This window comes from Lontra canadensis, unplaced genomic scaffold (assembly GCF_010015895.1).
Source record: "Lontra canadensis isolate GAN:19392208 unplaced genomic scaffold, GSC_riverotter_1.0 scaffold182, whole genome shotgun sequence".
In the NCBI taxonomy this organism is placed as follows: domain Eukaryota; kingdom Metazoa; phylum Chordata; class Mammalia; order Carnivora; family Mustelidae; genus Lontra; species Lontra canadensis.
The window spans coordinates 1,866,557-1,889,740 of record NW_022631176.1 but is presented as its reverse complement, the minus strand read 5'-3'; the positions used below and the strand labels follow the sequence as shown (position 1 = coordinate 1,889,740).

Genomic DNA, 23,184 nt, shown 5'->3' with positions numbered 1-23,184 from the left:
CCATGGAGCGGAAGAAGCAGTCCAGGCAGGAATCACAACGGGGCCTCTCCCCTGGCAGGAGGGCGCGGCCCGCGGTCGCTGGAAAAAGCCGGACCAGGGGCTGGAGGTGACGCGGCCACTGCCGGGAAAGCTGCCAGCAGCACAGTGAGGGAAGGGGGCCTCTGGCCTTATCCCCTCTCCCCAATCTCCTGCTGCAGCCCCAGTGGACCAGGACCCTGGCTGGCAGAGGTCAGCCTCCCAGGTGCAGACCCCAGCAGGGGAAGGGGTTGGGCCTGAGAGCAAAGGCCCAGCCCCAACACACTTGAGGTCAAGTCCCTGCTGCACCCACTCCTGGGCAGCCATGCCATGGGGGACAGGGAGCCCCTGGACCTGCCTCTGAGGCTGGGGCTGGGAGGCGGGAGCTGTGTGGTCCCGGCTTTACATGGAGGCAAGGGTTCTGTCAACACTGCTGTGAAGCATGTATGTTATGCTGGGGGAGGCGCGGACAGGGGAGACATGGGCCTGACCCGCAGCCACCACTCCGGAGGAGCTGGGCTGCTGCAGGCCCCACACTCGGTAGCTGCGAGCATCTGTGCCCGTTTGGAGCCGCACGCTGCCACTGAGCAACCCCGCCTGGGGACACACTCACAGACACGGGCCTTTCCTGTCTGCCGGGGCCCGAGGGCTGCGGACACCTGACCGCCTACCAGTGGAGGCAGGAGCCATCAGCGGCCTCCTGCTCAGGTTAAACAAATGAGACAGGCCTGTGGGCTGAGTGGAGGACAACACACGGTGAGCCCACGAGGCTCCCACAGAACAGCCTCTGTCTCCCCCCTCAACCCAGCAGCCCAGAGCCTCCTGCCTCGATCCCAAACCAAGCCCTTGGCCTCCTGTCCCTCACAACCGGCCCTCCCAGATGGAGACACCCCTGCTCCCCCCAACCCCAGTGTCCCCACCTCCAGCCTGAGCAGCAATGACTCCTGAGACTGGTGGGTGGTCAGCGTCCCTCTGCAGGGCAGCCCAGCCCCCAACAGCAGCACAGCACAGTGTTCTTCCAGAAGACTCTACAGTAAATGAGGCACCATCTCTGGGACTGTAGGGCCCGGCCCATGGAAAAGGTGAGCACCCAACAGCACCCAGCCAGCGGCTGCCCCAAGAGTGTGGTTTTCCTCCTTAATGTTCCTATCCCACCTCCAGGGCCTGGGTCCACGAATCCTGGGTGAACAAAGCAGGCTCCCTGTGTGGCTGGGTCCTGAGGGGAGAGATGGAGCTGTAGCCAGTGGCCCAGCGCCCCAGAGAGGCAGCAAGGCCACCAAGGGGAAGGGCCCTGGGAGCCCAGGAGAGAGACAGGCAGGAGGGGGATGGGAGGGGGCGGGGAGGGTGGAGTAGGGGAGGGAGCAGCGAGGGAGCACCATCAGCAAGAAGACAGGTCTCCCAGGGCCCAGGACTCCACCATCCCTCAAAAGGATGAATGCAAAGGGGTCAGAGAGTGCGTGGAGGCTCAGTCCTGACTCAGGCCTGCTGCACCCCAGCCCAGTCCTGCTCTTTGGGGACGTCACCCAACTCCTGGGGCTGGCTGCTCAGCCACCAGGTGAGACTTGCGCATTTGGATGTCACTGTCAGCTTAATTGGGCTGGGTGCTTGGGCTCAGTTCTTGGGCTGGGTGCTCCGAGCTCAGTACTCCAGGGAAGTCACAGGTGGGCAGGCTGAGGCTCAGGGCAGGCACTTGCAGAAGGCCACACAGTACGTCAGGAGAGGGACCCTGAGCGTCTGCTGACCAGGGGGCAGAGTGGGGCCACTGCTGAGTGCACCCCAGCTATGAGGACAGGGCCGCACACAGTAGGTTCTCATCAGAAACTGCGTGAGGAAGTGACTGGCACAAGGGAGACCGCCCGAGCAAACCTGCTTCCCCATGGTGAACGGAGCGGGCACAGCTCCATGCAGGCTGGTCCGGCCCATCTGGGACACGCCCAGCAGGACCACAGAGGCAGCTCCCAGGGGGCACTGGAGCAGCCCCAGCCATGCCCTGCAATTAGGTCCCCGAGCTGCAGCTCCCCGCACCCTCCCCACCGCCCAGAGCCCGCCAAGCGGCTTCAAGATGCCACACCAGGCGCACGTTGTGGCCGTGGGCCCAGGGTGCTCGAGGGGACCCTGAGGGATGGCGGTCCGCGGAGGCGAGACTCCCGCACACGTGTGCACACACACCCCGCAGCGCCGGCCTCAGGAGGCATGGTGTGCCCCCGCAGTGCCCTTCCCTCCCCGTCCTGCGGCTAGATTTAGAAATGCCCAGAAAAGCCTGGAGTTTGCTTTGGGACATGGGCTCCTCTGAGTCACAGACCACAGACTCCAAGGCCTCTGGGGAGGCATCTTACATAAATTCATGAGGCCAGCTGCGAGCCTGCACACATCACATCCAAGTGGAACTCTTGTTTCAGAAAGAAATACTTCTGTCTTCCGCTTTTTGCAAAGCCCCGCGTAGTGGATATGTCATTTTCCCACCCCGGGAAAGAGCCAGAAAGACTTTTCTGTCCTCCTAGGAGTGGAACAGCGGTGCCCCTGTGAGGAAGGCGGTGGGGGAGGCCAGTGTGCAGTGTGGGGAGGGTGGCGGGAGGTGCCGGGACTGTGGTCAAGTGCAGCCCCAGCCCCGGCCTGCTGGGGGCAGCAGCGGCTTGGTCACGATGCCCCAGGTAGCCCAACTTTTGTTTTGTTTTTTTTTTAAGAAAAACAAAATTCAAAATTTTAGATAATTTCTCTTTTGAAATATTAACAGTCAAGCTAAAGGAATCGTGCCAACTGGCCAGCCTCTGGACCGGGTTCTGTGGTTCTGTCTTCCTGAGGGGTAACTTGGCCCTGACCCTGGCCCGAGTCTGCCCTGGGGATGGTTAGGAGCTTCCGGGGACTGGCTTTCCCGGGTGCACCTGTCCTGGCACAGTGCTCCCACTGCCCCCTCCCTAGAACAGATGCCCCTCCTTGGCCGCTCCCAAGGGACCCGCTGGAGGAGCCAAGCAGGGGCGAGAGGGCCCGCAGGAGGCGAGCAGGGGAGCGGCAGCACGGGGAGCAGGGGCGAGAGGGCCCGCAGGAGGCGAGCAGGGGAGTGGCAGCACGGGGAGGCAGCGCACGGGGGGGTCTCTGGCTTCCACCAGCGCATGGGCTGTTCTCACCATTGTACAGACAACCAGACTGTCACCCTGGAATGTGAACCTCGGATGGGATCCCAGAAGCAAGTGAGACTGACTCGTCTCTATGGCTTCTGTCACACCAGCCCTCACCCCTCCAAGTCCTCATGGTTCCAATTCCCCTTCCTAGGAATCCCGTCTCTGAGTCGGTCACTGGGGCCTCGGTGGTGGCTCCCACAGGGGCTGCGGTGATCCGAGTCCCACCCCTTCCTGGGTCTGGCTGGGCCAGCCCACCGCAGCAGCCGCCACTGCGGACCCCGTTCCCCCGTCCCCAGTGCCCCTGCGGGCCAGTTCTGAGAAACGACAGTCCCAGCGCCAGCCTCCTGTCCCGGTCCCCGGTTCCCCGGGAACAGGCCGTGTGAGTCAGCCTCACTCCTCGTGCAGCTGTACGTGGCATCCTAGTGTCCAGAGAGAGAGCTTCCTGGCCTCCCTAAGCTCCTCTCCTGCAAAACAAACCCCCTTGTTCACGCACAGTTCACACCGCACACCCTCACATGGCCTCTGCCTGGCACCAGCTCCAGGCCACTGAGCGAGGAGAAGCAGGGCAGCCAGAGGCGCTCTCAAAGCCGCCGTGCCGGAGAGCAGAGGTTACAAACTGCCTCTTCGAGCTGTTACTTTTACTATTCAATTCCACACAGATGTACGCACAGGGGCCCAGCTCACCAGCCGGGGCTTCATTCCAGGGTCTCGCGACCCGTGAACGGCCCAGAAAGGCACCTTGGTACATTTCTCCTGATCACACACCATGACATGACCTCACATAGGGGACCTCACATAGGGGACCTCACATGGCTTCATAAATATGAGGTGTGTGGGGACGCCTGGGGGGCTCAGTCAGTTGAGCGCCTGACTCTTGATTTCGGCTCAGGTCACCATCTCAGAGTCATGGGATCTAGCCCCGTGTCAGGCTCCACGCTCAGCATAGAGCCTGCCTGACAGTTTCTTCTCCCTCTGCCCCTCCCTGCACTCAGCCTCTCTCTAAAATAAACAAATAGAATCTTAAAAAAAACAAAAAACAAAAACAAGATGTTTGTTCGCTACTTTGCATCCCGTCCTTTCCCCATGACAAAGCATTGGTGATGCCTCCAGGTCGCCGGCACCATCACAAGCCACTCGAACAGCCGCACGTTGGCTCTTGATGGAACATTCTATTAACACGGAGGCGGGGAGGTGCGACGTCCTCCCTGCTGTGGAGGCATCAGAGCCCATGCACTCTGTGGCGTTAGGCCCATTAACACTTCCGTTTTCTGTTACGTCAGCGACAAATCAGGCTGGAAATAGTGTTTTACTTAATCTTGCTTTCCGATTTTTGGAATTCCACGATGCAGATCCTCGTGGGTGTACCGACAAGTCCGGGTCTGCCTTTCTGGACGAATGGGGACACCACACTGTCTTGACCACGGGAGCTTCACGGGGACCCACTCTGTGCTGTGCAAAGTCTCTCCTACCCTGTTTTCTAACTTTCTCGACTACACTCAGAACGTACTGTTCTAAAATTAACCTGAAGATAATTTTAAGGAGATGGTTCCTAACAGAAGAGCGTAGGGTCAGATGGAGTAAGGACCACTATTGCCAGCCAGCCACAGCTGGCGTGACCGGTGCTCTGGGTCAAGGGGGTCCCACAAACCAGCCGGTGGGGGACCCCATGGGGTCGGCACTCAGTGGGAGGGATTCGGGCCTGTTTCCCACTCAAGGAGCACAAAGCGTGTTGTTTCCCCACCCCAGGGTTGTGGCTGGCCAAGCCCCTCACCGTTGACCAACGGGTGGGGACCCCATATCATAGTCCCTCCCACAGAGAAGAGCCAGCAGAGCGAGGCCTGGGACATCCCTCCATGACCCAGCCCAGCCACCCCAGGTACCATGGAGAGGGGTTCCACGGAGGCCCTGCTGGGGCGCGGGCCAGGGCAGACCGGCAGAGGGAAGGCGGGTGCAGCCATGAGCTCCGGGGAGAGACCCTAGACCACAACACCCCCTCCCAGAGGCCCTCGGGAAGATGGGGAAAAGGCACCCTGCTCTTCTCACTAAATGAGCTGAGCCGCAGATCGGCATCTGCTGGCGATAACTGCCGTCACTGTTTAAACGTTCCTCGGAATGTTCATTTTTAGCATGGGTAATTTTGAATCATTTTCAAATCAACCTTTCCTGGCAATGAGCAGATATGATTTGCTCCCACAAAGTCACCCACAGACTGTCCGAATCTGGTGTCACCTACACCGAGTGCTGACAGATTTGTATCATAAATGCTCTGTGATGGGTTTTTTTAGCTCCCTGGACCGAGCTGCCTCCCTTCCTCCCCGTCCTGCCAACATCCCAAACCCAACTTCCTGCCCACACCCACCACCAAGCAGCCCCTTCCACATCACAGAGGCCCAAAGCATGGACCTCGTTCTCTGCGTGCAAAGGACCCAGAGGAGCCGTCTGGAGGTTGGGCCCCAGCCCCAGCTTTAGGATCTGGAGAGCAGAGCAAAACCTGGGGCTCCCCTGCCCCGGATGACCTTGGGCAAATCCCCTGAAATGGTAGGATGGCTGTCCTGCCCACACCAGCACTCACACGTGGTCTGCTCCTCTGTGTCTGTGACATCCCCTCTGCCCCTGACATTTGGGTCTGAAGCCCGGGCTTTGAGCCCTGGCACTTTTCCCAAGAGCCCCCCGGCCCCTTGCTGCTGTGTTCCCCTGCTCCTTCCTCCCAGGCCCATGAGGCTGCAGCCTCCTCCCCGCAGTCGCTCACCGGCACCCGTCTCCAGGAGACCCTGTGGGCTGTGCCCTGCCTCACACCACCCCCTGTGGCTTCCAGGGAGCCCTCGCCACGCAGGACAGAAGGTGCTCTCAAGTGTGGAGCGCCAGCCTTCCCTCTCAGGGTCCTGAGCACGGGGATGTGTCTGCTGCTTTGCTCCCAAGGCCCAGACCAGTGCCTTAAAGGCCTTGGGTGGTCCTCTCGAACCCAATTCTTCATTGTCGGATGAATGAATGACCCCAGCCCATCCCCCTCTCTGGGCCTTGCTGTCTCCACTCAGCCACCACAGCCTCAGACTGTCCCCACCCTATTGGCACATTCATTCTGTAGGTAGCAGCCTGGTGCGTTTCCCGCTGGGACAGCTGAGGTGGGTCGATGACTCCCATGTGGTGCCCAGAGGACACGATGGAGGCACGTGGGCTGAGGCTCTGGCAGGACAGGCGGAGATGGAGGCACAGGCCTCACGGCGGCGGGGCCTGCCACTCCCCCAGCCCAACAAAGGTCTGTGCAGAATAGGACAAGAAGGGAGGAGGAGAACCTGGGAACGAGTGAGATTTCGGAGGGCGCCCCATGCAGCCCAGGTAACTGAGGGCCTCTCTCCACTTCCAGCCACTCTGGAACCTTCTACTTCACCCCCCCCCCCGGTGTGCCCACAGCACTGGCACCAGCCCACCACCTGATCTCCCTGTAGCTAACGGTACAAAGCCACAAAACACACCCCGACTTGGGCAGCACCAGGCAGAAGAGCGGGGGGACAGGAGAGAAAGGGGGTGACAGAGGGCCCGGGGGCAGGAACCAGATGGGAAGGGGTACCTGGCATCTGAGGGGCAGCTGCTGCCCACACGTCACTCTCACTGGGACCGCCTGGGGGTCGCAGCTGCCTGAACACAGATGTTCCCCCCAGGGCACAAGGCAAGCTGAGGGCTCACGCCTCTCAAGCCCGAGACAGCACCGCGCGTCCGAAGCTCCGCATGCTCTCACTCAAAAGCCTCCTGACCTGCAGGAGCCCAGTTGCACTCTACTCCCGTCGGGGACCCCGAGTGATGGGCCCTGGGACGTTGGCGCACCTGGGACTGCGGCGCACCTGGGACGGCGGCGCACCCCCATCTCCTGGAGCTCCACCCCCCGCAGAGTGAAGGGACCCACCAGCTCTGACCTGTGCACAGTGCTGGCGTGTCTGCGTGCAGAGCGGGAGGGGCCGCAGTCTGCCCCCACACCCCCCTCCTCCTGGGGGTCCTGGAACTCCCCTCTGCAGTCTCTACAAGCAATTCACAGTCCAGACGCAAAACCCATGGCACACACAGCACAGGAAGGAGCCTCCCGTGCTCGCCGCCTCTCCCGGGGACACCCCAAGCCCAGGCCCGACTGCTGCAGCTGCACCTGCTGCTCCTTGGCCTGCGGCACTCTCCCCTGCCTGTCCCCCGGTCGCACCACCAGGTTGCTCCTTCTCGCTGCACCTGCCACATCACTCCCTTCAATCGTTCTTCACCTGCTGCTGCTTGAAACAACCCTGTTTGCTAAGCTGTAGCCTGTCTTTCCCACTAGGATACAAACGCCTCAAAATCAAAAGTCACTGCTTTTCTTGTTACCAGCTGACCGCCCAGGCTAGGTGTTGAAAAGTACTCGTTGAACGGCCGTGGAGGAGAAATCAATGCTTGTGTGACGACCCTGGGGGCCACTAGGAGTCGCGCCCCACCAGCCCCACAGTCCTGCACACATCAGGGGCTCGGGTCCTCTGGACCATGGGACCCAGGGCAGGGGGTCTGTCTGGAAACAGACGGGCCCCGTAGGGTTGATGTGCCAAGGGAGGGACGTGGTGGAGCCAGTCGGGACAGCAGAGGGCTTGTGACCTCCAGACCCCAGGTCATTTCCATGCACAGCACAGGGGCTCAGGGCACCTGCTGCTGTGACTCAGGAGGCTCTGTGGAAGGGAAAAGCCTCTGGCTCCCTACTCTCTGCAGCCCAGCATCACCAAACCCACAGATCTCTAAGAGGAGTCGGAAACTCAGAGTTATAAAAAAGATTTTTCAATTTCTAAACACAGTTTGGGATGAAATGGGATGTGTCTGTACAGGTGCTTTGCTTTCCAGGGACCTTCAGAGACCCCTGGGCTGACCCCCATCTCCTCTCCAACCTCCTGACTTTAGCACAGAATTTCATGTTCCACTGGGGTCTGGAAGCCCATCAAGTCATACCCACGCAGGGGCCAGGGACCCATCAGAGCTGAGAAGGTCCCACCCTGGGGCATTGGCATTTTTAAAGAGTACTTTTTCGGGCGCCTGGGTGGCTCAGTGGGTTAAAGCCTCTGCCTTCGGCTCAGGTCATGATCTCAGGGTCCTGGGATCGAGCCCCGCATTGGGCTCTCTGCTCAGCAGGGAGCCTGCTCCCCCCACCTCTGCCTGCCTCTCTGCCTACTTGTGATCTCTCTCTGTAAAATAAATTAATAAAATCTTTAAAATAAAATAAAATAAAATGAAGAGTACTTTTTTTTTTCTCTTCCAAGCTTCCCTTAAACCAATGAAATGAACATCTAGCCCTCAGGGCGCCACGCAGCTGCCAGTTTCGACACTCTGGCACAGAGAAATGCAGGCAGGAGCGCCTCCTCCACCCTTAGCCCCAGCCTCCAGGGAAGGCCGTGGCCCCATCAGAGAAGAGGACAGACGCCCCCCTGGTGTGCCGGGCTCTCCCTCCCAACTCCCCCTGGGAGCACAGAAGCTCCAGGGCCCTGGGACCGAAGGCAGAGGACGGTGGCACACCTGCCTTGTGCACGCAGACCCTCAGGAAGGACCGAGGCTCCACACGGGGCTGCCACAGGGAACATGAGGCAAAGGTTTTGGTTTTGGTTTGGTTTTTTGCTAAAAGCGTAGAACGTCACAAATGTCACCCATCACAGGGTCTCCCCGATGAGTGGGACCACCCGTGTGCCCTGCCCGCACCCTGAGGTCAGAAGGACATGCTGTCAGGGCTAGGGGACCCATCGGGGCTCGGGGACCCGGCGCGGCTCTTACCTCCATCGGCACCACCTGCATCAGGATGGCAAAGTTGGTGAGGTGAGTGCAGCGGCAGACGGAGTAGCTGAGGTTCCCCTCGGCGAGCTCACAGCCCTGGTTGGACCAGATGCCTTCTCCAGAGCTGGGGACACAGGAGAGAGGGGCAGCGGGCTGAGAGCGCAGACGTGCTGGTGCCCGTTAGAAGGACCGCGGGTACCCGCCCTGGACCCACAGCCCGGGAGAAGACACATGCTCGTCCTACGACCCACCAGCCCCACTTCTGGAGAGCTCTGAGCAGCGCGCCTGAGGACACGCCTGGTGGGGGGTGGGGTTTCTCGCCCAGGGCAGGTGACACCACGAAAGCAGCTCAGGGCCCGCCACAGGGCGCACACAGACGTGAGAAAATGCGGCACATCCAACGCAGACGTGTATCCACGGAGGGGGGAGCGAGGCCCTCGCACCTCCCATCCAGGGCACAGTCAGGCAGGACGCGCGCGCACGAAGCAGAGCGGGACGGCGTGTGCTTCGCAGCCATGGCCCCAAGAGACACGCGCGGTTCCGAGGACACCCCGACTGGCCACCTCCCGTGAGAGGGGCTGAGACCGAGCTGTCAAAGGGGTCTTTGCTTTCTCACAACATTTCACTTTTTTACAGAAGTGATTTAGGCCTTGTGTTACGTCGTGACGTCTCCGTCTAGCTGGAAGTGGCTGCAGGCAAACATGCTCAGGTGTTTACTGTGGTTTCATCCTACGCTAAGAACATCAGGGATCATCATCTGCTTCGGTGTCTCTCTGTCTTCTCAAACTCCCAAGATGTTTCCAAGACTCTTTCCAGAAACAACACCTTTGAGTTATCGGCAAAGGCAGACGTTCATTTCAGCCGAAGGCTGGGCCCTCGGGGAAAGCTTTTGTGAAGATGAGAACATTGAAGGGCAGTGCTTTCTCTCTGTGGATGCAGCCCATGAGGGATGTGGCCATCCCGGGAGGGTGCCGGTGTCCCGTGGGGGAGCACGCACTGGTGGCACTCGTTTCCACCCCCGAGGCGGGAGTGTCCCTGCAACGAGGATGACGAGGTGTGACTGCGTTCTGGTTGAGGCCTGGCTGCTGTGGAAGCCGAGGGGGGAGCAGGGAAGGGACAGTCAGCCACACTGGCTGCCGTACTCCATGCAGCTCCTCTGTCTGTCTCCCCAACGCAGACACCACACTTCCTTCCACTGGAGGCCCACCTGAACCCAGAGGGCGCTGGACCACACGGGCCTGGTCACAGGGATGAAAGACACATCTCTCCGTACACACAAAGCAATTAGGAATTAAAAACCAGGAAGGTCACATCTTCCCAGATGGAACCACAAAGGTGCGATGACACACGCATTCGCCTTGGCAGCTAGGCCCAAGGTGGCTCCGCCTCCTGTGGGGTAAGGACCCATTTCCCTGGGGTGAGCCTGTCCCTGAAGGCCTGCCACCGGAGCCAGGCCAGGCAACACTGGAGAACGTAAGACACGCACGACCCTGTGACCTAGAAGTCAGCGTCCGAGCAGAAGCTGCTCGCTTGCACACGAGACTAAAGTGTGGGATAAACATGATCAAACCCGACACAGCAGCTGAGGCCGTGTGGGCCGAGTACAGCACTGAGTGTGGTGGGATGGGACGAGAAGCACGGATCTGAACAAGACCACGGATTTTTGTTGAACTAATTATAACTCACACTGAAGTTATTGAAAAAACACCTCAAGCCGTCCGTGCTGCGGCCTCCAGAAGGGCGTGAAGAGGGGTCAGGAAGGGAAGACGGTCCATGGGACACTTGCTCGTACTTTCTAGAAGAGTAATGCGCCGGTGTATTCCCTGTACCACTTCCTAAAGTCTAAAGTGAGCCAGCATTCTCAGTGTAGTGAGAACATCTTTGAGAAAATAAAGAACATTTTCTGAGACAAACAGAAACTGGCAGCAAACTTGCGCTGAGGTTCAAGGAATATGCTGGACAGAAATTTCAATCTACAGACAGAGCAGCTGGAAATGGACGAGAGTGAAGGAAAGCGGGCAACTGTTGTCTTATTCTCAGTGTCTCTAACAGGCAACTGATCGAAGCAAAAATTCTAGCAAGGCATCGTGGGCTTCCGGCGTCTGCATGGTCCAGGGAGCGGCCAGAGTGGGACAGGGCCCGACGCTGCTGTGATGTTGCAGACCGCGTGAGGAGTGGTGTCCTATCACTGGAGGCAGATGCAAGGAACCAAAGACACATATACAGGGAGCCCTGGGACAGCCGCTACAGAAGATCACAGGGCAGCTTAGAGGTCAGTCGCAGTGAAAAAGCAGCGTTGTGACATATGTCCTGATTCCAAGTGACATAAGAAAAGAGAACACAGGAGACAAGGAAGAGATGAGGAAATTTGAAAACAGGCAGTAAGACGGCAGGTTTCCGTCCAAACACATCTGTGAGCACATTAAATGCCAATTGTCAAAACCCACCGGTCAAGAACAGAAATGCTCCAAAGGGATCAAAAAGCAAGATGCCACCACAAGTAACCTAGAAGAGACTCTCTTTAAGCACAGAGGTGATAAATAAAGAGGTTGAAATGTAAGGTGGGGACAGACACAGCACCCAAGCACGGAGTAAGGGAGCCAGAAGGGCTGTTGTCAAAGGTAGGCCAGGTGGGACTCAGAACAACCAATATTCCCCCCAGGAGAGGGACACAGAGCAATAAGGGTCAGTTTCCAAAAACACAGAATGATCCTAACTAGAAAGGCTACTAAAAACACACCCAAACCTGGAGAAATCTCAAAGGAGAAACAGTTCCTCACGACACGGAGACGTCGCCATCCTCTCCCGTGAACCAGTGGGACCAGCAGGCCAAAAGGTCATAAAGTCACAGAAAGCCCGACGAGCACTATCAACGTGACCTCGCCGGATGTATCAGACCCCGCCAGGAGCTACAGTCTTGGAGGAAGCAGGGCGTTCACCAGGACTCAACACAAGCTGGATCATCACACAGGATCTTAGAAACTTAAAAGGACTGAATTTTTTTAAAAATTGAATGTTTTCCTTCCTGTCTTCTTGTCAACAGAAATCGATCACCAATCAGGAGCGGAGAGATCTCTGGAAAATCCCCGAGCAGTCAGACTAAATGATGCATTTCAAAGCAGCACACGGCTTGAAGAGGAAGCTATGAAAAAGGCTAGAGAACATTTCATGAAAATGAAGGCCCCGTGCTGACACTGCAGGACTCGGCCCAGTCAGCATCCGCAGGAGACGCGCAGCCCAAAATGCCTGCATCAGAAACCATTGGGAGGGGGGGCACCTGGGTGGCTCAGTGGGTTAAAGCCTCAGCCTTCGGCTCAGGTCATGATCTCAGGGTCCTGGGATTGAGCCCCGCATTGGGCTCTCTGCTCAGCGGAGAGCCTGCTTCCTCCTCTCCCCCTGCCTGCCTCTCTGCCTACTTGTGATCTCTGTCTGTCGAATAAATAAATAAAAAATTAAAAAAAAAAAAACCGTAAGAGGGGGGGGCGCCTGGGTGGCTCAGTGGGTTAAAGCCTCTGCCTTCAGCTCAGGTCATGATCTCAGGGTTCTGGGATCGAGCCCCGCATCAGGCTCTCTGCTCAGCGGGCAGCCTGCTTCCCCCCACCCCCCGCCTGCCTCTTTGCCTACTTGTGATCTGTCTGTCAAATAAATAAATAAATAAAATCTTAAAAAAAAGAAAAGAAAAGAAACCGTCAGGGCCTCCGCAACTGCAGCCCGCGCCCTCAGCAAACAGCGCCCCTGATAAGCAGATGAGAGTAACTGAGGGACAGAGAGACTAAACCAAGCGCTCAAGAACAGAAATGCTGGGGAGAAAAACCAACAAAGCCAGAAGCCGTCTCTTTGAGAAAGACAGTGAGGCTGACAAATGTCCATTACGAGGGACCGCGGAGGGAGAGAGGGACGCAGCTGGCAGACACCCAACGTGGAAGGGGCGTGCACACAGGCCCCCCACAGGACCATGGGCGTAGGGCCACCATGGTGCTCACGCTTTAACCACACTGCGGACAAATTCTCTGAAAACCCAACTGTCCAAACTCACAAAGAAGTAGATGGCCTGAGTAGTTCTGTGGCAACCAAAGACATTCCGTGGTGGCCAGAGGCCGGCCAATGACAAAAACAGGCTCAGGTGGCCTCACTGGTAAGTCCGAACGAACGCGTGGGGAAGAAACAGACGCGTTCTGCAGAAACCGCCCGACCCACACCTTCCACAAGGGGACGGCTGCCCTGGTACAAAAACTAAAGATGTGACAAGACAAGAAAACTGTAGACCAGCGTTCTCCGTGAACACAGATGTGGCGGTCACCGCCTGCAGCGAGTGACGCTCAGATCACCTCGAGCAAGTGGGCTCTCGGGGACTGCAGAGCCGGTGCACACTCAGCCCCTCTCAGTGCCACCCAGATGCGTCCCTGGACCAGAGGGGGCTCCGCAGAACGCCACCCGGCAGTGAACGGTAGCAGGGAGCCGTTAGCACAGGCGACAACGCAGGGGTGTCACGCTCAGTGACGGCAGTCAGACACAACGCACACGGTGGCTCCGTCCACGCAGCACGCTTGCAGACGTGGAACCGTGTGGGTGGAAGACACGTCTGTGGCCACAAGAGCTGGAGTCCGAGGAGTGGTGGGGAGTGGGCCCCGGGATCTGGTGGGGTCAGGCACTGGCCTGCATCCTGACTGCGGGGCTGACACTGCTGGGCTCGTCTGTCCAAACCCCTAGAGCACGGGACCAGTGTGCCCATCTCCGGTGGGCGCTACCTGCTAATAAAGACGCCCTGGGGACGGGGACATAAGCGTCCTCATGCTGCACGCTGGGTGGTGGTAGCCCTGGGGGCTGGGGGCAGAGAACAGGAGGGGACAGAGTGTTCTTTGAATCATCTGTGATATTTTCGTTGTCTTATTCTTGAAAATATAAACGCGCTGATCATGACAGATTTGCGGCAACGGGCAAGTGGTTTTCCGAGTATTCTCTGTCCTTCTCTCTGCTCTGAAAATGTCTTCAAAAATAAGCGCCGGCGGCGCATTCTGTTGCTACCACACTCTGTCTGCCCCGCTCTATCCATAAAATATTTCCCTGCGGTCAATGCCCCCAAATTAGGATGACCATTTCTAGACGGACGTGTCTCTTCATTTTCATAATTTGCAAAGATATGACGGGCTGCAGCGGCCCAGCTCAGCCACGGCAAAACCACTACAATAAGAGCGCTGGCCATGCGCTCCGCAGGCGGTGGGACGTGTGCACTTAAGGGCACAGCCAGAGGAAGGCGCTCCCGGACCAGAAAGAAGTGGGATTTGCTGGGCACTAGGGGGGCTGGGCTGCACTTCCTGGCTGTGCGTGGAGCAGAGATGGGGATCAAGCGCACGGTCGCACCAGCTCAGAACCTCAGTCTGATCTCCTGGTCACTGAGAGTGGGGAGGAGGGGTCTTCTCTGACCCGCAGAGCCGCTGAGAAGAGCCCTGACCCCCAGCCCCGCCTGCTCCTGATTCTCTCTCATGCTCTCCTACAGCAGCTCTGTGGCCCCAGGCAGAAGGGGGAGGGAGGTTCTGCTTTCTATCTCTGGTCTGACCATGGGAGCCATTCATGGGGGACCCCGCTCATAGCAGCATCACCATTAGAACTCCATCAGGAGAAGGCCCCCTGATAATGGGTGGGGTGCCTGTGGAGATGAGCAGGAATGGGTGTCCAGCACAGAGGGGGACAGTGGATTCCAAATTCCTCGTGGAGGTGCGGAGAAGGACGTCCTGGTCTGTGCCCGTGCTCCCAGAGCTTCAGCGGGACTGACGTCAGTGCACCCCAGGGTGGCCACTGGCCATCGGGGCCGTGAAATCCTGAGAGGCCCGCGGGCCCACCAGGAAAGAGCAGCTCAGCCAGCCCCTCCCGGCTACCTCCCCAGTGTGACACCCAACCCCCAGCACAACCAGGGCCCAGCTCTCCAGGCTTTTGGCGGACCAGGTGAGTGTTCTGAAGCGTGCCCCCAGCTTTAGAGGCTGAGTCCTGCTAGGTGCTAACACGGCCTTCAGAGAAAACGTGACCCAGCACCCCCTCCAGCCCTCACCTGGGTCCCGGGATTTGCTGGGCGCTAGGGACAATGCAACCGCGTTGTCTCCAGAGGGGTGACCGGATCGTATCCCAACCAGGCACCGCGCACCCACCGCCCCTGCTCCCCTCCCCCCATCCCCGCCCTGGGGTCGCCCGCCGGCAGTACCTGAAGTCCAGGAAGGCGCAGTACAGGAACACCCAGTTGCTGCTGTTGGTGGCCTTGCTGCGCTGACTGTGGGACTGAAACGAAAGGGCGGAAATGCTTCGTGAGGCCGCTGGAGAAGCCAGGCTCCCAACACTGAGCTCAGCAGCCCACCCGCAGCCCCTGGGACCTCGGGGTGGTGTCTCAAGAGGCCACGGACTCTATCTCAGCTCTGTCGTGGTCCGAGAGCCATGGCATCCAGCCCACCTCACAGTCCCCTCTCCTTCGCCCACTCCAGCCTGGAAGCCAGGGCTTCTGTCTCAGGGCCTTTGCACTTGCTGTGTCCTCCCTTAAGACTGCTCTTCCCCCAAGACAACACATGCCCGCCCCCCCATTTCCTGTGGGTCTATGCTACATGTTAGTCCCAGTGGGACCTTCCTGCCCACTCAAACAGCACCAGCCCGAGCAGCCCACCCCTTCCTCTTGTCTATTCTCTTTCCAGCCTTGCTTACCAGGCAAGAGGACATGAATTCACATATTCGTTCGCTTGCTCTCTTCCCCCCTGGAAAGCATGCACAATGAACCCTTGTCCATCCTGGGCACTGGGCACTGGGCACTGCTATGCCGCTAGTGCCTGGCCAGAGAAGGCACACAGCAGGTGCTCACTACAGCCTGGTTGAGTGAGAGGACAAAGGAATGATCAAGCGACCAGATCAACCCATGACCTTGTTCCTAGGACTCTTGTTCTCCCCAAAGAGAGAAAACTCCAGGCCCTGGACTTCTCCAGGATGCCAGCTCAGGCCCGCCGCCACAGCTGCTCTGCCCGAAGCAAGTCACAGGGGGTCTGCCAGGGACTATAGCAGGAAACTCGGGAAGCCGGGGCTGCTCCTGGACACTCCGTGTCCCACAGACGCACAGTCATGAAGTCAGGACCTCTTCCGTGGCTGCCCACCATTCCCACCGTCTCATCTGCTCCTAAGACCCCACCCAGCTCCACGGTGGGGCTGCACGGGCCACCGTGGGAGTCAGCCTTCTGCAGGACAGGGAAGCAACGGGACGGTTCCCGCCACCTCAGCTCCAGACGTACCAGCTTCTCTTTCCTGGGACCCATACACGCCGGCAGCAGCCCCTGCGCCCACCACAAACTCCGTCCTCTGCTTCACGCTAGGACCACGGCTGGTAGTCCCCGAGTGCACAACACCGTGACATCAATGCCGTGTCTTCCTGATATCTTGGCAAAACACAGAGCACATGGAAGTACTCGCTGCATGAGTCACAGTGGAAATGCCACCTTACAGGCTGGCAGGCATAGTCCCTGATTTCCGAGGGCACGTGAGAGGACGTCCAGCAGCAGCACGGCCCACTGAGCGAGGCCGCAGGAGAAGGTGCGTCAGAAACCAACAGGCCGTCCTCTCTCTGTGCACATGCCACATCAGGGCACAGGAACTGGTGCTCAGGGAGACAGGTTCAGCTGAGCCTCAAACCCTAAAAGAAGCTGGAGGGACCACACAGCACAACCCCAGACTCCAGAGATCCATGGAAGCCTCTTTGCATCCTTACTCCATTCCCAGACTCTGTCCAAGGAGCCTGACACAGGACACCACAGAGTGTGGTTCTCCAAGTGCCTCAGCCAGGAGCCTGGCATGGCCTATCCTTTTGCCCCTCCAAGGGCAGAAACCAGGGCTGGGGGCAGGGACAGCAGTTTAGGTTTTCACAAGCCCTTGAATTTGAGAGCCACCTGCCCCTCCCCATCCCATGTCCCAGCCACTGTGAGCATCACGCTCAGACACAGAGACTACTCCTGCAGCCACTTGGGGACACAGGATGTTGTCAGCCAAGGAACCACGACACACACACCCACCAAATCCAAAGTACAGATAAGGACCAGGTGCTCGCCCCCACCTGGAATCGCCTAGGTGCCCTTGGCCCAAGTGGCCCTGGGCCTGCCCCCAGGACAACATCAGGGGTCACTGTGCATGGACAGGCATACCTGTGTGTTCCCATGCGACAGAAAGGCAGGTGGACACCAGCCAGGACAGGAGGGAGCCTGAAGCCGGGCTCACGGAGGACCGAGGCACTGAGGCCCGGAGGAAAGAGTGATGCCCACCCCCACTGACCGCAGTGTGTAGCCGGCTTGCCCCCCCTTCTTGCCACTGAGGACTCTCCCGGGCCCCCTCTGACTCCAGATCCACATTCATGGGGATTTAAAAATCAGCCCCGACTGCAGCGAGCCCAGCACGTGTGTGGTCGGAAGGGCGGAGGTGCAGGCGGCGCTCCCGGGGTCTGGAGCCAAGGTCACACCCCGAGTCGGGAACCTCCTGGCCTGGCAGCCGGGGCTCCTCCCGACGCGGAAACAGCAGACCGCCTCCTCATGTCTGGATGCGCAATCCAACTGGAACAGAGGCCCTCAGCACGTCTCCAAGAAAGGAGGCCTAGAATGTTCCCAGGAGCTTGAGTTGTGAACATATGGGAGTGGTGCAGCCAGAAAGAGGAAGGTGAGTCATCAAGTCATGGCCTGATTTCCCGGAGAAATGTGGGAGGCGTCGACGCCCAACGGCCTTGTAAGCGCAGGGACCAGGAAATGGGGCGCAGGGCAGAGCCGTCATCTGACCCCCTCCTGTGCCCTGACCCAAGGGGCGCAGGGCAGAGCCGTCATCTGACCCTCCTGTGCCCAAGAGGTCGACAGAGAGAGGGTCTTCAGCAGAGAGCTTTTCCTGCTTCCAGCCTCCTGTCTGCCCCAGCACACCTCCCTTAGGTGTCACGGCCCTGGAGCACCTCCTGTGGGGTCGGAGACTTCTTCAGACAACCCAAACGCTGGGGAGACGTCAGTGGGACTAACCAAGTATTTACTGTCTGCTGTTCGTAATCAAGGTACAGAAAGGCATCTGCTTCTCAGGAGAGGAGAAAAATCCATCAGATAACAACCTGCAAATGTTCTTTGCTTGGAAATCTGTTTGCTTTTCATCCAGGTATACGGTTTTTCCTACAAACACGGTGGGGAGAACTTGCCTGTCCCTACTCCCAAGCAAACACACAGAAGCCTCTATGATTCTCAATTCTGACCCTCAGCAGAGCACTGGAAGGACTCAGGGGCCCCACACCCGGTGCAGGAGGCAGGGGCTCTGGGACGTGGGCCTGCCCCCCTTGCCCCAACCCAGCTCATCTCACCACAGGCCAGGGGCCAGGGCTCTAAACGGCCGAGATATCCCACCGTGGAGGAAAGCAAGAAAAACGGAAGTCATGTTGGGAGACTGATGAGGAACCCCTTCAATCAGCCTCTGAATCCCGGTATGTGCGAATGTGTCTTATCTTGGTGAGCTCAGCAGGCGGGCAGATCCCCTCCTGACAGATGCTCACACGGGCCCTGGCAGCTGGGGCGGGGCCCCATGGAGGAGACAGCGGAGGAATCACCTCCAGAAAGAGGGTGGAGGGCAAAAGGTCAGACGGGGGAGGTTTGTGACTCAATGGAGCAGGGGCTCACTGTCCCATGCGGGGCCCAGCAAAGTGGGCAGCACGGGGAAACTGAGGACACACCCGCGTGCTGCACTCACCGTTCACCCCAGGCTGCGTGGGGACCACAGGCGCCCTTGTTCAACGTGTCAGTCAGGTCATCTGAGGACACCCCGAAGGCCCTGACCCAGGCCCTCCCCCCGCCTCCCCTGTCCAAATGCTGCCGGAACGCCCTCCTACCCTGACCTTCCAGTCACATGAGGTCCCTTTGAGCTGGACGTGCTGGACTCTGGTCTGTCCTGTCAAGGGACACATCCTGACCATATGATGTAGGCGCCCATGCGATGCCAGCATGAGCTCGTTTTTATCTTCAGGTGACAGCCCAACCCCCCCAACCTGCCTCTTCCGTGCACCTGCAGCTGAGCACAGCAGGAGGTCAGCATGTGCCAGGGCCATCTGGGACCAGGGTCAGAGATGCCACGGAGCCCTGGGGACCAGGAGCCCGGGGAACACGGGGCCCGCACATCTCTGAAAACGAGCTTGCCCGTCCTTCCTCTGTCCCTGTGGGATTCTGGGACCCTCAGGAGGGAGCGGCATTCCCCAACAGTGTCCTTCCCACATCCTCTGTCCTGAGGACTCGGGACCCTCCCCTGGCAGCTCCTGGGTCAGCCCCGCGGGAGAGGACACCGCTGGGACGTCACACAGGGGCTGCCATCAGAACCGCCTGCTGCAGCATGCAACCGAAAACATTTTCAAGTCCTCCCCCGGGGCCCAGGTGACCCCAAGTCCTGAAGTTCTCGGTGGACAAAGCACCAACAGAGCCGGACGGGACCCCGCGAGCAACACAGAGCAAACCCGAGGAGCCGTAAGGAGGCGGGAACGTGGGCGTGAGGGCGGCTGTGAGCTCGCTCTTGTCTGCGTGGGACTTGGGGGCGTTTCATCCCCATTTCATGTGAGTGAGCGGCAGAGATTCTTGCTTTTTAGAAAAGAAACTGTGCTTGTGTTGAGTGGCGTGGAGTCACAGACACGGTGCGTGTTTGCCGCTGCTCCCAGCGCTGCCACACACATTCGGTCCCAGTCCCGCAGATGGGGTTGAGGCTCCTTCCCGGCCCGGAGTGCCAGCATTTCCCTCCTCCAGCCCTGGCCCCTCTGGTTAACCACAGGGACACCAGGGGTCCCCAGAAGGCCCTACAGGGAAGGGCGGCCCCAAGACCCCGGTCTCAGCCCTCTCCGCCCTCCCCCTTTTAGTCCAAGACACGAGGCTGGCAAACACATCCCGACCGGTCAGAATTCAGACAGATTCACACAAGGTGCAACATCTTTCCTCTGGGAAACTCGGGATTCTCGGTTTGATTTCCTCCAATTAGAAAACATGCTCCTTAAAGAACCAGGTTCAGTGCTTAAGAAAGTGCCTTCTGTGCACTCAGAAGCCCGAGATACCACGGGGCTGACAGGGAGGCAGCAGCCGGACGGCCAGAGCAGGGAACCCAGGAAGACCCCGCATGGGGGCGGGAACGTGTGCAGCAGAGCAGAGCAGCTCCGGGAAGGAAGCACACTTGTCCCCACACGCGGCACCAGACCAAGCGGGGGCAGAAACCCACACACACCTCACCTGAACCCCACGCCTCAGACAGAATCGACCGGAGACGGGTCCCTCATTAAGCATTAAACAGAAAGTACAGGACTTTACAAGAGAGCACAGGGGAAACCCTGCAGACCCGGAGCCCACTGGAGAAACTTGGCTAGGACGCCAGAAACAATCCATGAAACTTCAAGAAAGAGTGCACTGGACTTCCTAAAAGCGAAAACCTCCAGCTCTGCGAAACACTGTGTGAGCAGGACATGAAGACAAGCTACGGACGAGCAGCGCACACGTACGAAGCACACGTCTGACCCGGGAGTGACGTCTAGAACGGATTCCCACAACTCAACTCTAAAACACAACACAGAGAACCCAGTCAGAAGACGGACCAGGGCCAGGAGGAGACATCTCCCTGGAGAGGACACGCGGTGAGCAAACGAGCCCCGGGACACACGCCAGTGCCGCTGGCCATCGGGGAATCGACTGCAGCAAGAACAAGGGAAATAAAGACAGGGACAGTACCAGACACAGATGACACAGATACCGCGGTGCTCACACCTCGCTGGTGGAAAGGCCAGTGGGACAGGCCCTCCGGAAAACAGTCTGGAACTTTAAAAAAAATATTAAGGATCCTTACCCTGTGAACCTACAGATACTCTCCCAGGCGTTCATCCCAGAGAAATGCCAGCGGTTTCCCCAGAAACCACCCCCATGGCTGTTCACAGCAGCTTTCCTTGCGTGAGCCAACACCTGGGGACGACCCACACCTCCCATGAGGGGTGAGTGGTTGGGGACACTGGGGCCCCTGGCATGGGGGGCTACTGCCTGGCCTCGAAAACCCATCAACCTGACACAGCAACAACCAGGACGGGCCTCAGGCATGCGTGTGAATGACAAAAGCCAGGTTTGAAAGATGACACACAGTGCGACTGTCTTCATGCCTTTCTCAGAAGGACGGATTAGGAGATGGAACCGGACCGCTGGTGAGGGGGTGGGACCGTGCAACAAGAGACGGTTTTGGGGGTAACACCAGTGGGCAGCCCGGTGTCTGTGGCAGTCCTAGGAGTCCACACCTGACTCACACCGACAGGCTACACTCGCGCAATGGTTCTGCGGCCGCACGCCAAGTTCTAGCGTCCCTAACAGTGGGGGAGACTGCGTGTGCGGCACACGCACTGCCTTCTGCGCCTTTGCAGCTTCCTGTGGCTCTATCCCTGTCCCGAAATGAAGGGCTTTAAAAGGGTTAAACCCACATGGGATCAACTCTAACAGAGCCAGGTGTTCCAGCCAAAGGCACACAGGGAAGGGAACGGCCACTGAGCGGGGCTTCGGCGTTCAGGCCCCACCTGGCGGAGGCTGCGCCGGCTCATGCCATCCTTCCGCCGGCCGGTGCAGGGGCCCCAGTCAGCAGACGGTGCTCTTGTCAATGGAGACGATGCGACCCTTCCTGGCTCCCCAGGACCTCCTGTCTCTGGTCTGTGGCCCACACAGAGTGTCCCACGCCCCATAGTCGGTCCACCCAGGACCCCGCTCCTTCCCAGGGCTTCCTTCTACCTCCAGGGGCCCCGAGGGTTCTGCACACACCCACGTTTGCATCCTGAGGCGGGTTCTTTGTTCTCACCGTGAAGCCCAGCGTCCCCTGTGTGGTCCGGGCCAGAAACAAGGGAAGCCCTTATTCCTCACTCTGCGGAGGGCCCAGCCGCAGCCCCCCCACCCCCGGTGTCAGCGTCCACCCTCCACCCACATCAAAGCGATCAGCGTTTGCTCCTAGCCCTCTTACTGTGATATTTTTCTTCCCAGACGCCTCTTGCTCATGGAATATTTGTGTTATAAATTGTTTCTCCCTGGACACCTGGTTTGAATCTTTCAAAAATGTTCTGCAAACTTAATTTTAATGTCATCTGTACTGTGATATGAGAAAGAAAAGAATCAGCGCCTCAGCCACGGCTTCAGCCATGGTCGGCTGGCCTCTTGGGGTGGAGCCCCGCAGTGCCTCTGGTCCCTGCACCGTGGGGCCTGCACCCCAGAACCGCTACGCAAGCTCGGTCTCTGTATAGGTGGAAGGAGCACCCAGCTGTCCTGAAATCAATCCCCTTGTTGGTTCCGGTTTCCCGTGCCGCATGTCTGAGTGTTTTCCGACAGCCAGGAAGTCTTCCTGGGTTGTAAGCTGAGGTTTGGCCTCTCACATACATCTGAAACAAAGGACTGGCGACGGAAACAGATCAGTGCTGCTCCCACGCCTACCAGCCCTCCTCAACTGGGAGGAAAATGTATTGTTTTCATTACACAACGTACAGAGCAGAAATTACAATATAAAGCTTTAGCTGCCGGATTTGCAGACACTCGGGAAACTGCGATTATAGGTGCGCCCCAGGGGGCCATGCTGGGGAGTGCCATACTTTGACTGCTCTGCAGGTGACGGTGTGAGCTGGAAAGGTTATAAAATTCGGATCTATTTTACAACCTGGCTCTGTAGCTGCTAATCATAATGGGTTGTGTTTGGTATCTTGAACTCCCCTATAAACCACATTAAAAATGATGCTGTTTGCTCTGAAAGGTGCATGGCCTTACTCAGAGGAGGGAGGAAGGCAGAACCCAATGCATGCCTTCTAGAACCATCAAGGACACAGGTGCTCAGGGAACCCTCCCTCCTTGGGCTCTGTCAACCCATTTCCCCATTTGCTTCTCTATTTTACACGCTCATAAGTAAAACAGCCTAATCCAAAGTTTCTTAAGCTTTAAACACATGCACGGGAAAAAAATCCTTTTTGAATAAGCAAGATACTGTCCTCCCTTTAAGTTATCTTTCCACGTGTTAAGACAGCACTTTCCACAAAGGTGGAATCCTGACTCTCAACCAGATCTGAGGTAAACAGGTGTTAAAGGAATTACTGGACTCACTAGTGAGCAAGGCTGCGGCTTCCAAAGCAACACACCCGAATGAGCCATCGGGAATGTGGAAGGAAACGAGCAGACAGGACACCGGCGAACTGATCAACATCCCCAGGGAAGTGACCGATCGGCTGACAGGGCACGCTGGGCAGCGAGACCTCAGTGCACAGAACAGAGGCTCCAAACGCCAC

The 23,184-nt window shown here is 58.4% G+C and overlaps 1 protein-coding gene across 2 annotated transcripts in view; it reads right to left on the bottom strand.

Annotated features, from left to right (window-relative positions):
- Positions 1-23,184, bottom strand: part of ADGRD1 (adhesion G protein-coupled receptor D1) — a 122,311-nt gene that overhangs the window by 28,664 nt on the left and 70,463 nt on the right. For both annotated transcript variants that reach the window (XM_032846893.1, XM_032846892.1), the window contains 2 exons: positions 15,094-15,167; positions 8,898-9,021 (listed from right to left, as the gene is read on the bottom strand). In XM_032846893.1, coding sequence (XP_032702784.1) covers positions 8,898-9,021; positions 15,094-15,167 — 198 coding nt within the window. The remainder of the gene's footprint in view (positions 1-8,897; positions 9,022-15,093; positions 15,168-23,184) is intronic.